The sequence below is a fragment of the Oryza glaberrima genome, chromosome 3 (assembly GCF_000147395.1).
Source record: "Oryza glaberrima chromosome 3, OglaRS2, whole genome shotgun sequence".
Taxonomy (NCBI): domain Eukaryota; kingdom Viridiplantae; phylum Streptophyta; class Magnoliopsida; order Poales; family Poaceae; genus Oryza; species Oryza glaberrima.
This window is the reverse complement of record NC_068328.1, coordinates 3,472,108-3,486,420: the sequence shown is the minus strand read 5'-3', so window position 1 is coordinate 3,486,420 and position 14,313 is coordinate 3,472,108. Positions and strand designations below refer to the sequence as shown.

The 14,313-nt window shown below is 42.6% G+C and overlaps 3 protein-coding genes across 3 annotated transcripts; 1 reads left to right on the top strand and 2 right to left on the bottom strand.

Moving 5' to 3' along the window:
- Positions 1-1,150: 1,150 nt before the first annotated feature.
- Positions 1,151-5,556, top strand: LOC127766677 (rhamnogalacturonan I rhamnosyltransferase 1). The gene is made up of 8 exons (XM_052291792.1): positions 1,151-1,589; positions 1,996-2,063; positions 2,166-2,254; positions 2,341-2,503; positions 2,577-2,866; positions 3,681-3,885; positions 4,104-4,261; positions 4,405-5,556. The coding sequence occupies exons 1-8, from the start codon at positions 1,427-1,429 to the stop codon at positions 4,667-4,669; spliced, it is 1,401 nt and encodes a 466-aa protein (XP_052147752.1). The 5' UTR covers positions 1,151-1,426; the 3' UTR covers positions 4,670-5,556.
- On the bottom strand, positions 5,358-8,538 carry LOC127766678 (ribulose-phosphate 3-epimerase, chloroplastic). The gene is made up of 9 exons (XM_052291793.1): positions 8,398-8,538; positions 7,752-7,860; positions 7,463-7,603; positions 7,249-7,362; positions 6,712-6,790; positions 6,076-6,185; positions 5,948-6,004; positions 5,759-5,828; positions 5,358-5,633 (listed from the first exon to the last, which is right to left on the bottom strand). Exons 1-9 carry the CDS (start codon positions 8,490-8,492, stop codon positions 5,584-5,586), a joined length of 825 nt encoding a protein of 274 aa, XP_052147753.1. The 5' UTR covers positions 8,493-8,538; the 3' UTR covers positions 5,358-5,583.
- Positions 8,397-11,494, bottom strand: LOC127766679 (uncharacterized). The gene is made up of 3 exons (XM_052291794.1): positions 11,233-11,494; positions 10,235-10,308; positions 8,397-9,709 (listed from the first exon to the last, which is right to left on the bottom strand). Exons 1-3 carry the CDS (start codon positions 11,419-11,421, stop codon positions 9,631-9,633), a joined length of 342 nt encoding a protein of 113 aa, XP_052147754.1. The 5' UTR covers positions 11,422-11,494; the 3' UTR covers positions 8,397-9,630.
- Positions 11,495-14,313: the final 2,819 nt, after the last annotated feature.

Here is a 14,313-nt window from a genome sequence, read left to right as displayed (position 1 = left end):
ACCTCTTAATTAATGAGAAGATAACATGGTCTAAATTGGATGTGACGTCCACCTCCACCATAAAACTTACCCTTGGATCATTGTTTTTTAAGTGTCATATTAAAATTTGGCAATAAAGTTGTAATGTCATAATATAAATCCAACGATATAGTCTTCGTAACACAAATCTAGCTAATTTCAAATATAAAATTGCTCGGAATTTGGAAAGTTTGACAGTATGATTATCTCAAATCAAATAAGAAAAAAATATTTATATTTGAGGCTACCAAATCTAGATCTAATCAGCACTCTTTAAATCTTGTAAACCCCTTACACTTTCTTTACCAAAGTCTAAAGAACTAACGTCTAACGCATCTATCAGTTTCTTTTCTCATGCTCGAGTCTCCTTTTCCTTGTTCTCCAATAGCAATCACAGCGGTTAAGTAAATACTCTATAATGTTCTTTTTTCACGGGCGCTCGACTGCATTTGCTGCAGCTAGGCTTCCTGTTGTGCTCGACAGCGACTGTGTTGTTTCCTTTAGTAGTTAGTTGCGACGTAATTATAGTGCAACAAACCGAGTGTGCTCCATTTTCATTCGCTCTTAGATGTGTTTCATTAGCTATTGTTGCCCGCTGTCTCGGCTCATAAATCCTTACACTTCTCACCATGCTACTACATTACCTTATAGTACTATTTACTTAAACAGTACTCCTTTGGGACAAAGTTTTTTTGAAGGAAATTTGAAGGAACTCAATTCAGTGGAAAACTTTCCTTTGCGATCCTTTGAGTCAAAAAAATAGGCATCCAAATATCTTATGAAATTCTTTAAGATTGGCTCAAAACATAAAAATTTTGACATGAGGTTCAACTTATTTGAAAACACAATTCCTTTGTTTATATCTCTTATAATTCTTGTGTTTTCCTGCTCCATCGAAACAATCATTTATGTAGTTTTTCTACATGTTCACAATCCATAGAATTTAAATTGCCAGGGCATTTCAATCATGTGTTATTTCTTCTATTTTGTTTTGACAATACTGTGTTTCAAAGAGTCCATAGATTTAATACTCCAAGTGGCAATGCCAAATATAACCTTTTATTCAACTCCACTAAACAAATAAACATGCTGGACCCTAAAGATGTCTGGAATGTCTCGTGTGTGGATTCCTCCTGACCACCACTAGACTAATCGCCGCCGCTCGTACGAAAGACAACTAGACAAGCAGATCCTTTACCAAAAACCAAAGCCAACACAAACGGCACTAGCCCATCTACGCCAAACGGAAAAAGAAAAAAAGAATCGCAGCTAGGCCCCTCCCGAATCTTCTGGAACCTTCTCGAACCAGGAGGCGGAGGAGGAGCTGCTGCTGCCGCGGCTGCCAATGCCGGTGGCGGGGATCAGGAGGAGGAGGAGGAGGGGGCGGTGGATGTAGGGTGGGGGAGCGATGGCGAGGTCGAGGCCTAGGGTTTGGCTCCTGGCAGGGTGCGGCGCCGTGCTGCTGTGGGCCTTCGTCGGGCAGCTCGTGGCCGTCGGACGCCTCCTCGCCTTGTTCGGCCTCGCCGGCGACGCGGAGCCCTCGCCTCCGCCCACCGCGCTTCCGCCTCGAAGTGCGTGATCTCCTCCGTGTCTTATTTATTTGTTTATTTGTTTAGTTATTTCTTCGCGGAGTTTGATTTAAGTTTTGTTCAGTTTTGAATTTTGATGTGTATGGATTTGGTGGCATTCTGTAGGGATGAGTAGAATTGTACAAATGAAAGTGTATTGGATTCAAATGTGGATGAACTTGTTATTGCCCTTTCCCAAATTGATAGTAAGTTAGTGAAGTTGTAGAAGCGGCTGCTTCAAGTACAGTTGCGATTGATGAGAAAAATGGTTTTCACTCTAGAAGTCACGGCAGAACATAAATGGATGCACTAGCTGATTGACATCCTCATTTTTTTGAATGTTTACTTAAGAAGCAGCATTAATCATCACTTGGGCATATCAGTTTTAACTTGATTTTTTTGTTTTTAGGAGTCTATAAGAGTAATGGTTATCTGAAGGTATCTTGCAATGGGGGTTTGAATCAGATGCGTTCAGAGGTCAGTTGTTTTTTTTTTTTTACTTGAGTTAGTTTTGCTGCTCAGTATTATATTGTCTCTCACTTTTTTATACTTCTGTTATTTTGAAACCATATATTCCAGATATGTGACATGGTGGCGGTTGCTCGCTTGCTAAACCTTACAATGGTTGTCCCAGAACTAGACAAGAGGTCATTCTGGGCTGATCAAAGGTATTTTTCATTTTGTAGGATAGGTTATGTACTGGACCTACCATGTTAATATCTGAAATGTGCGATATTTTTGCAATACTTTGCAGCAATTTTGAAGATATATTTGATGTTAAACATTTCATTGACACATTAAGAGATGAAGTGCACATTGTTAAACAGCTTCCGAAGAGGTTTGGTCCAGAGGATTCAAACAATATACTTAATATGCCACCTGTGAGCTGGTCTGATGAAAAATATTACTTGCATCAGGTTTGTACATATATCTTGCTTGACACATGCTTGCTATATATTATATACTCTTCATGGTATCTTATCTATGCAGATCTTACCATTATTCAGCAAATATAGCGTCATCCATTTTAACAAGACGGATGCTCGGTTAGCAAACAATGGTATCAGTACACAGCTTCAACTACTTAGGTGCCGTGTTAATTTTCATGCACTGAAGTTCACCCCTCAAATTGAGGCCTTGGGGAATAAACTGGTGCAGAAACTTCAGGCCAAGGGATCATTTGTGGCCTTGCATTTACGCTATGAGATGGACATGCTGGCCTTTTCTGGTTGCAATCATGGTCTTTCTCAAGAAGAAGCTGAAGAGCTCAAAAGAATGAGGTCAAAAGCCATCTTGTGCTCTTATATATATATTAATAAATACCAAAATGTAGCCTTTCAGATATTGACCCAAGTAGTTCCTTGCATATAAGAGGAAATACCACACTCCATTGCTCCCTCCGTTTTTTCTTATGTCGTTTGTTGTAGTAGGAGGCAAACACCATCCCCCTATTCAACCAAAACACACACTCTCTCACTCTCCATGGTTTTGTGTTTTTTTTCTTATGTCGTTTATAGGACATTTGCATGGTTCGAATATGCACCTTTGACCATTACTTTTTCTAGTCATATATTCACTAAAAATATTAGAGCTATGATGATTTGGACCTTTTTTCCTTCGCTATGTACCTACTAATGTCATTGACTACACACAATTCAAAACAACATCTATTTAAAATGAAAGGGGTAATAGTTTAATGATGTTATCTATACCCCCTTAACTCGTCTAGAAATGATTGTTCATGTCATAGATACTATGTGTAACAGTCTTCTACAATTCTATGTAACATTCTCGTATTACTTTTTTGGTAATTATTTGAGTTTATAAAACATCACTCTGAGTCTATTAAATCGTCATTTTCATACCTAGTTTTTCTCTCCTTTTTATGGTGGATTCATTTCAATGACATGAAAAAGAAAAAATACCCATTTATTCTTAATATTGTCAAATTAGTCAATTGCTATCTTATTCTTGAGTGCTGAGTATGGACACACAATTGCACCTCTATGTCTCTAAGATAAGTGTCTCAATGTTTTCTGTGTAAGAAAAGTACAACAAGCCACAAGCAACTGAGGCCAACTTTTTCTCAAACAGATATGCTTATCCATGGTGGAGAGAAAAGGAAATTGATTCACAAGCTAAGAGATTGCAAGGGCTATGCCCACTTACACCTGAGGAGACATCTTTTATTCTGAAAGCTCTGGGATTTCAGAAGGACACTCTCATATACATTGCTGCCGGTGAAATTTATGGGGGAGAAAAAAGATTAGAACCATTACAAGCTGCATTTCCAAAACTTGTAAGTGCGATATTGTAGTCAAAATGCTGCCAATTTTTTTTGCCTTTTCCACGTGTTATGGTAACTGGTAATAATTGTAGTACAGTTTTCATAAATTTCAATGCATGTGTTTTTTTCCCTATCTGTCTGCCAACACTGTTTCACATGTTTTGGGATACCACTTCATTGCCTAAATGTTCACTCACTTCGCTATATAAACAGTGTTGAATATCTTTCAGGTAAGAAAGGAGACGCTGCTAGACTTGGAAGCTCTACGACAATTCCAGAACCATTCTTCTCAGATGGCTGCACTTGACTTCATTGTATCCACAGCCAGTGATATTTTCATTCCTACTTATGATGGTAACATGGCAAAACTTGTTGAAGGTCAACGGAGGTATGGACACAGCCAGATTTCCTCTTTATGAAAATCAAGCTTCTTGTTCAGTTCAGTATGATTTGATCATGTAGCCAAAAGTTGTCGTGCAATCAGATATATGTTGTGGTCATTAGTTTTTTATTGGCATTTCAATATTTCAGGTTCCTGGGTTTCAGGAGAAGTGTGCTACTAGACCGACAGAAATTGGTTGGATTTATAGATCTGTACAACAATAAGACAATCTCTTGGAACAATTTTGCATCTTCTGTCCAGGAAACTCATAGAAATCGTGTAGTTCAACCGTCCTGTCGGCAGAAACTTGAAAATAAGCCAAAAGAAGAGGATTACTTTTATGCTAACCCACACGAATGCCTGGCCAATTCAAGATTTTGCAGCCGAACCAAGGATGCAATCAGTGTAAGGTGAGCGTCAAGTCAAGTTGTAACCTCACCGAGCCAAGTTATTATGGCGACGTGCAGTGGACTGAAGCCAGCAGCACAGCAGGCAGAGTCATCTTGATCGTTTAACCGGTTTTCCTGATCTCCTGTTGTATAGGTCAGCCTTTTCGCTTTGCGATTGATTGATTCATTTTTCACTTGCCGAATGCAGAATATGAATGCCCTTCTAAAGCATGTAAATTGGGCTGGTTGTTTACTGTTCGTGTTCATGACAATCAATTAATTCATGATGATAGCCAAAGCAAAATACATGCTTTTCTATAAAAAAAAATCGCAAGTGTTGATTTTTTTTTTTTTTTGCCCCCTGACCATTGTGGTAGTACTGTATTTTCAACTGTCACATTACCCAATACTCCAGTGCGGAGCATATGTTTGTTATTGTGCTTGGTCCACCAAAATGTAATGAAGGCATTTTTCTGTTCAGTATCGGACGTGTCACATGTATTCTTAATATCCACAAATTCAATTGTTTATTTGTTTTCCAAAAATATGAGCACTTTTGGATTTTGGAGATTGACGGTGAATGAAAAATACTATAATACCTCTCATTAAATGGGCGAATTGGATGAGGAGTGGCTGGGGCAAAAAGTAGTACTCTAAAAATGCATATATTTGTGGATAAATTTCAAATGCTAGAAGTGTAAATCATTATAGGATTTGCTAAAGAACGATATTTATTATGAACAATTTCGTGAGCACGGTAGTATCACATGACACTGGGAATATGTAATACATCTTCGCGGACAGTGAGAAAAACGGTCGCCCTCCACGTTTTCTTCTTCCTTCAATTTCTCCAATATAACGTACAGCTTGGCACATATCTGTACAAACCGCGGTACTGGTAAACAAAAACAACGTACACAGCATACTACTTTAGGATCCTCATGCTGGTACAGCCACAGGTTTTTGGCTGGTCTTGATTCCCTTGATAGCTGCAAAATTGCAAGAGGAAAAACATAAGCATATTACTATCTGTTAGTAAACTATGTCAGAAATTCATGTTTAAGAACTTAGTGTTTGATGATTGAATGTGTATGTCACTGAAAAGAAGCCATGCCTTCTGCATAGTCTGGAGCCCCGAAAACGGCTGAACCAGCAACAATGGCGTTGGCCCCAGCTTCAATGACCTGTTATTCAAAGAAACAATAAATTAACACCCAACTGAACCATAATTCTAGTCCAAAACTGTTATTGGTATTCAGTAGTGAAAAAAATAACAGTAACAGAAAGCTAGAAATCAGGTGACCTTGTAGGCGTTTTTGGGACCAACTCCACCATCAACCTCAATCCAAGGGTTTACTCCCTATTAAAAGAATGAAATGCACGCTTAGAGCACTGGCTCAGTGAGAATACATGCAGGAAATGAGGATATACCTTCTCTGCACATAATCTTCTCAACTCTGCAATCTTCTTCACTTGGCTTTCAATAAAGCTCTGCCCACCAAACCCAGGATTCACCGACATAATCAATACTAGATCAACAACTGCGCAGACAAATGTAGTAGCTTGTCAGTTGTCGGAGTATATGCCTGTTGGGCTATTGATGAACTAAAGAAATAATAGTGTCGTACGATGAGAAAGACATGTAATTTTCTACTGTGAGTGCTGTTAATAATTATGCTTAATCCAAGGAAACGAAGTGACTACAGGCAGGATAGTCAAGAAAGTCAAGATTGGAATGCAGTCAAGACTCATCAAATTTTCACCAGAAATAGCACAGTTTTGACTCTTAACTAAAATTGCATTATGGCTATGCTTATAAAAACTGCAATAGGTAACTAAATAACAGGAGTGACTTGTCTAATTCACAAAATTACAAACATAATCTAAACATGTCATGTGTGCTCCTTCAACATCAACCCATCACACTTAACAACTAATATCAGGATTGATACATTGAAAATAATAACAAAATTCATACGACTACCAAGTAGAATTTGGACATCAATCCATCAATAGATTTACACACGTGTCAACACCCTATAAATATTGGAGTGAGAATAGTCTTACCATCAAGTACATAATCTATCGCAGTGAGAGGGGTTGCAGGATTCAAAACAACTCCAGCCTTTGCTCCAAGACTTTTAATCTGAAAAAATGTGAGACCACTACGTCCCTTTTAGATTTTTATCCTTAGAATAAAAACGCAATTACTGCCAAAAATGAATATGGAGTATATCTCAAGTTCAACTAGAATTAGACAGGTAAGAAATCAACTTATTGCAGTCCCGATCACCATGTCAAGGAAATGGTTAGCTCAAGGAGCAAACGATAACCATTATCTAGTATATAAAGGATCCAAGAAACAATTTGGTAAGTAGTCCTAAAGTACAGTATACAAGTATATTACAGTATGATCCTTTGACAGGAGACTAGTGAAAGTCCAGTTTCCTCCCGGTCACATACCAGTAAAACTCATAAAACAAAATACTGATTCAATTTGGAGAGGAATCCACACTTCTACAGTGGTATGCTAATTCATGAATGACTGAAAGAGCGAGGATGAGCTATCTCAAATATTAACTAGTAAAAGATGCCAATCTTTACCTGATTGACTGTTCGGTGTAGATGGATGGTTGACGATTGCTCACAGTGAACGCTAACAATATCAGCACCTGCCTTGATAAAATCTGGAACTCGTTGCTCAGGTTCCACAATCATCTGCAATAAATAAGATAACAAACTGCCAAATTAGCAAGGGTGAAAGCAAAATTACAGCACATAAATACCTAAAATTTCAGTAAGGCTTCTCAAGAAGTACCAGATGCACATCCAACGGAAGATCAGTGACTGGCCGCAGAGCATCAACAACCAAAGGTCCGATTGTGATATTTGGCACAAAACGTCCATCCATGACATCAACATGAATCCAGTCACATCCTGCCACCTCCACAGCTTTTACCTAGTAATATTATTCACATAATATATTATCAACCTATTCTTTGTCTCATGATATCGATCTATTATTCCAATATATAGTAGCCTAAATGATCCTCCTACATATATTTCCATGTCATGGTGGTTTGATGGAGGGTAGAATCTTGACAGACCTGCTCGCCAAGCTTGGAAAAGTTTGCAGAAAGAATGGAAGGGGACACGATGATGTCATTCTTCGAGAACTTGTCAACCCTGGATGATGCCCTCACTCGGAATGCTTTCCTGCAAAGCATCAAGGGAAAAACAGAATGAGAACCTTAAGATCACAGCACTTAACCAAGGTAAGAAAGCAGTGAAGTCCTCAACATGTGATTTTAAGTTTAACCAGCATTTGTACCTTTTGTTGTCATGTTTTATCATGACTAGGCAATACATACATCACTTACAAAACACAAATAACAGATAGCATCATAGCAACAGTAAAGGTTCTAAGAAATGCCGTCCTGATGAACTCCTCAAGTCAACTGGTGCAGCTTGAGAGCAGTTGGGAGAAATAGCATCAATACTAGCTCGTTCAACCTGCGCCGGCAGCTCAAAGCTCATGAACCCATCCAGTCCCAGAAGGTTTGACTCTGACATGCTATCCGGCGTTCAGGAATGGAGTTTTGTCCAATCCGGGAGGTACCCTGAAGCCCAACCACCCCTAACCATGTGGACGTAATACGCACAGCGCGAGAGCTCGCAAAGATCGGGTCGGCCGCGGCGCATACCAGCGAAGAAGGGGGCGCAATCTCGGAAGCGAACGGTGGGGGTAACTACCTGGGCGAGGAGAAGGCGAGGCGGCGGCCGAGGGAGGCGGCGCGCGGCGAGGCGAAGGTCGAGCACAGCGACGACGATGACGACGGCGACGCCATCTCTCTCTCTCTCTCTCTCTCTCTCTCTCTCCACCAACTCCCTCTCGAGGAGCAGCGAGAGCTTTTGATTTGGTGAAGCGGTGGCGGCTAGGAGGCGTCGCGTAGGAGAGGAGAGGAGAGGAGAGGGAAATCTGGCTCCGCTTCGCCTCGTTATCTGCTCGCTGCTGCACCCAAGCCGCAGCCGGTCCACAGAAATCACAGCGGGGGGGCCAGCGAATTTCGTCGCGTTTTTGGGTTGGGGAGGAGTTTTTGGTTGGTTGGTGGCGGCTCTGAGGCGAGCCAGCCAAGGCCAAGCCAACGACCGCGGTTTCGTCCTCTACCAAACCCGCACCACCACTGCACGCGTGTGGTTGCATTGCATTGCATTTTTGCACCTGCACCGCACCGGAAACGGCACGAAAATGAAAGAGCATCCGCATCTCGAACTGGCATCTCTCTTCCCGTCTTCCTCGCCCACCTTCCGTGCGGCAGTGGCGAAACTATACTATGTTGGGGGTGCACATGAACCCCCAAATTCCTAATTTCTCACTTAAAAATATTAGAATGTGCAGTGTTGTGATGAAATTTTCTAGATTCTCAATGGTAGTGCACCCCCCTTATTTTGATGCTAGCTTCGCCCCTGTCCGTGCTGCTGGATTGTTACACTTTTTGGCTCTACCAGGGAATAAGCGAAACGGCATATTGGCAAACGAAAAATAATTCGTGAATACAACTTTTATTGTTTTATATACGTGTTCTTAGCTATCTAAAAACAAGGGCTGAAAAATAAACTTTGATGAAAAAAACTCAAAATCAACTCCAAATTTAAGGTTGAAAATTTAAATTTTAGCTGATAAACATAAGCATAAACGAAAAGATGAGGCCCTTTGTTTCTTTCTTCTAGCAAGGCACATGCACACATTTGGTTCTTGTCTCAGACAGAATGCATCCATTCATGTCACGAGTGGCATTTGAGTTTTTGACAAGGGGAGTTTTGAAATCCAAGCTGGGTTTAAAGTGTGTACACTGATTAAAAAGCTTGAGAACAGAACAGCGGCCGAACACAAAATGAGATCAGAAAACGTTCATGGTGGAATAGTGTTCAGACATTGCTTGATGTGCTGAGTGCAGACTGAACTTGGGGAGAAACAGAACAGGTTTATGAGCTTGAGTCGCCGGGGTTCCCTTTTTCTCCGCTACAGCAGTAGAAGTGGGGCAGCTTCACTCGGCCACAGCACCTGACAGGCACAAAAAGGATACCAGGTTATATAAACTTTGCAACATGCCATTCAAGATGAACAATTTTCAGCGTCAGCACAATGGAAAGGTACTCCAGAACAATTATGTAAATAAATTTCATGGAACAAAAAACAACAATGAGCAAAGGATGACAAATCCGGAAACTGAAATGAGTCGCGCAATTTCTGAATCATCTGGGAAGAACTGATGCACGCCAAAATGTTGTTCTACAGCATTTGTGATGCTAGATCACATAGCATGTTTTCTGTGTCTGCACTTTGGGCTCCACTAAAACCTAAGTTGGTGGCTATTGATACTATTGCATTCTAGATTGTAAAGAGTGAGGGTATCGCTAGACAACAATCTGAACAGTCTAATAATTGTCCACATGAGTAGTGAAACAATCAGAATAAAGTATGCTGTTACATAAAAAAAATGATATTTACTAATACTAAGTTGTCTTTAGACATAGCAGAACAAATCAGAATAACTAACAAGCATGTTGTTTTCAGCTTCAAATTTACCTGCAACGGACAATCACTGGAACCGGCTTCAATGCTTTCGGTCCATTCCTCAAACCCTTCTTGTATTTTGAGACCTGCAACATTCAAGAAGCAACAATCATGGAACATGAAACAAACAAATAATAATTCTCAAATCTCAAAAAGCAGCTGAAGCTGCTGAGGCAATGAGATGAAGCACATGCTTCAACAGAGCACATAAAAAGTACATATTCAAAAGTAACTATGCTAGTAGTTAGAATTAGTTGATCTCACCGCAAGACTATCACTATTTACATATAGATAACTGCAAATGCTCAAATATCAAATGTGTCAAGAAATTTATGCCTTTAACCAGACATTTTCTGACTACTTGCTCGGTTATCTTTGTTTTCTGATTTTTCCTGAGTTATCACATTTGCATATCATCATGATGAGTTACACATGTATTGACTCATCTGCCAAATCCACTCACATAACAAACAACTTGTGCATTGCTAATTACAAACAAAAGTGAAAACTTACCACTAGTCTTGGCAACATCTTTCAGTATACACTCTACAATTAAAGAGTTTTTTAGACATTGAAAGAACAAACTCAGCCTTCGTCACAGTTATAAGTGGAACTGAATTTCATGAGAACTATATTGTTTGCCATAGTTGAAAAGATAGCTTAAACAAGCATACCCCTAAGACCACACCTCGCTGACATTATGCTCCAAATGGAATGGGCTCAAAACACAAAACATCTATCACTAACCTACCAAGCAATGGATCGAGAAAAAAAGAGGCAATCTTCTGTGTGCACTATCACCCCGTGTTCCACCGTTAGGACATTTCCATTATTCTCTAGGTCATAATACCTTTCTACTCTCCAGGCAATCCGACGAACACCTAGAGTGCACTCCACCGGGCACGGTGCAGTGGTGCGCCATACCGCACCATCGACCCACGACCAGACCATGACTATGAAGGTAACAAACCAAAAACCACGAGATACAGTGGGGGGAGAAGCTAGGATACCTTTTTCTTGGGAACGGCCATGAGCTCCATGCCGCCGGCGACGGCGGCGCCTATGCCCGGGAGCACGAACGATTGGGCCTCTGTGAGAGGGGCTGGAGGGGGAGTAGGTAGTATAGGAAGGCCTGAAGGCAGGCGAGGCGCCGCCGCTGCCGCTGCCGCTCGCCGGAGCCAACCCGCCGCCGCCGCCATGGATCGCCTTCCCGTGGGGTTACGGGGGAGAAGGGTTAGTGCGGGAGTGCAAGGCTAGAGAGCGGAAGGACTTGCTGATCTGACCGTCCAGTTTTAATCGGGTGGATAGGATGGCGCGAGACTGGAACCTGAAAGCAGGGAGTGCAACTATACGTCTTCGAACCTCGATACGGAAAGGAATGCTAAACAACGGGATCCCGTTGGGACGGGACAGGATCCCCTTTCGTCCACCGCGTCATCCACCGCTGCAGCGCGAGACGAAGGGATTGGCTTGGAGAGAGAATGGCGGCGCCGTCGTCCCTTGCGTCCTCCCACCTCGCTGACCTCCACCGCGCAGGCGGCGTGTCGCCGTCGCCGCTGCCCCGGCGCATCCGCAGCAGCTCCGCCTCAGGTGCTCTCGCCGCCACGCGCAGCGCGTCGTCGCCATGGCCGGATCCGGCAAGGTTGCCATCCTCCTTCCTGCTTAAACCAGCAATACAAGCAAGCGATGCCGTCCTGGAAGCAGCGTCGGAGCTGGGCTTCTTGGACACGGCGACAGCGGTGAAGCCGTCAATGGCGTGATTGTACGAGCAGACCAGCCGCGGCTTGCCGTCGGCGGTGGTGTTGCCGGGGAGGAAGGGTAAGTACTATCTCTGCTACGCGCCGTCGTCGTCCATGCCGACGGTAGTGGCGTCCGGCCGCGGCCTCAGGAGGATTGTGTACTCCTTATACTCCAATTGATCCTACCTCTTTATACCTCCCAGGTTTCACATGATCCTACTCAAGTATCATCTATGAAACCCGCATGAAACCACTGTACTAGACATGATACTAGATAGGATCATGTGATACTTCACAAGTATCACACATAATGATACTTTTGAGGATCATGTATCATGATACCTGGGTAGGATCATGTGATACTTCACAGGTATCATACGATCCTACTAAAGTATCATTTGTGAAATTCATAGGATTATGTTACCAGACATGATACCTAAGTAGGGTCGTGCAGATCCTCCTAGGGTATCATCTGTGAAACTTGATGATAGCAGACATGATACAGATGAGGATCATGATACCTCCCATGTATCACATGATCCTTCCAAAGTATCGCTTATGAAACCTGGTGAAACCGAACATGATACTAAGGAGGACATGATACCTCCTAGGTTTAACATGACCCTACTCAAGTATCACTTGATACCTCGTAAATATCACCTTCTATGTGGTAAGAATTGTATGATACCTTACAAGTATCACATAATACGTAATAGGAATCGTCTAATACCTTATAGATACCTGATACCTCGCAAGTATCATAACATGCATCAGGTATAACCATCAAGTATCAGGCGATTCCTACCACGTATCAGGTGATACTTGCGAGGAATCAGATGATACCTATCAGGTATCATGCGATTCTTACCACGTATCAGGTGATTACTTGCGAGATATCAGATGATACCTATCAAGTATCATGCGATTCTTACCACGTAGAGCGTGATACTTGCGAGGTATCAGGTCCTGATACCTAGCCGGTATCGAGTGATACCTACCAGGTATCATGTGATTCTACCACGTATCAGGTATCAGACAATTCCTATCATGTATCAGGCGATACTCACGAGGTATCATGTGATACCTATCAGGTATCGCGCAATTTCTACGACGTATCGGGGTGATACTTGCGAGGTATCATATGATACCTACTAGATACGGGAGCTGGGCGTCGAGGTATCGTCGCCGACGGCCGCGTCCTCCCCCGTCCACGCTCCACACTGAACCCGAACCTCGTTGCCGGCAGCCGCATCCTCCCCCGTCTACGGTCCACATCGGAGCTCGTCGCCGGCGACCGCGTCCTCCGCCGGGACCTCGTCACCGGTGACCACGTCCATCGTCCACGCCTCAGCCAGTGGCTGCGTTCTCCACGCCAAAGCTCGTTGCCGGTGCCGCTGCCATCACCACGCAAGATCCTCCGCCGTCCACGCCCCACGCCGGAGCTCGTCGCCGGCGCCGTCTCTGTCACCACGCAGGATCCTCCGCCGTCCATGCGACCATGCCCCACGCCGGAGCTCACCGGTGGCCGCGTCCTCCACTAGAGCTCGTCGCCGGCAGCCGCGTCCTCCAAGCCGGAGCTCGGCGGCGGCGGCCGCGTCCGCGCCGCCGACGTCAGCCTCATCTGCACTGCTCCCATAGTGGCCTTCGTTCTCACGTCTGAGGGAGGTGGACAGGGAGCGATCCTGTCCCAACGGGATACCGGTATATAGCAGCTCCCTTTTCAAATATAGGAAAAACAGCAATTCATTAACACAAAGCCAAAGGTCAGAAACTCTCTGAACTGTGAGTGCCTAGGTTCCTGCAAATTCAAAGTAAGATTTGGCAAAATGCAGTCTGGTCTATGCGTTTTTATTACCATTACTCATCAATGGTAAATGGAAAATCAAAGGCCAGGGGGAATATTACATGAACTGTGAAGGTAAAATGACTGTATTGAAAAATATTACCCCTTGATGTTCTCCTATTTTTCTTCCTGGTTACTACTACTTGTATGTAAGGTTGTATAAAATCTTATAAATCATTTTCTTTTGATTTTATAGTAATAAGTTTATATATTCATACTTTGCCATTCCCAAGCAAACCGCAATAGTGCCTAGATTTATTTCATTTATCCCTTCTTCTCTACCGAGCACAAGTCCATTGCATTGTACAAGATGACCAATACATATTTTTTTCACTCCAATATAACCTATATATTTGTTTTTATACAAGATAACCATTATGACGTCTATATTACGGAGTACTATTGTGAGTGTGTGACAGCTCATAGCCGTTGCTACTGCATTCACTCCAGTGAGTTTTAAAAATTCAGAATTGTTTCGTTCGAAAAACTATTCAGAAATCAGATCCGAC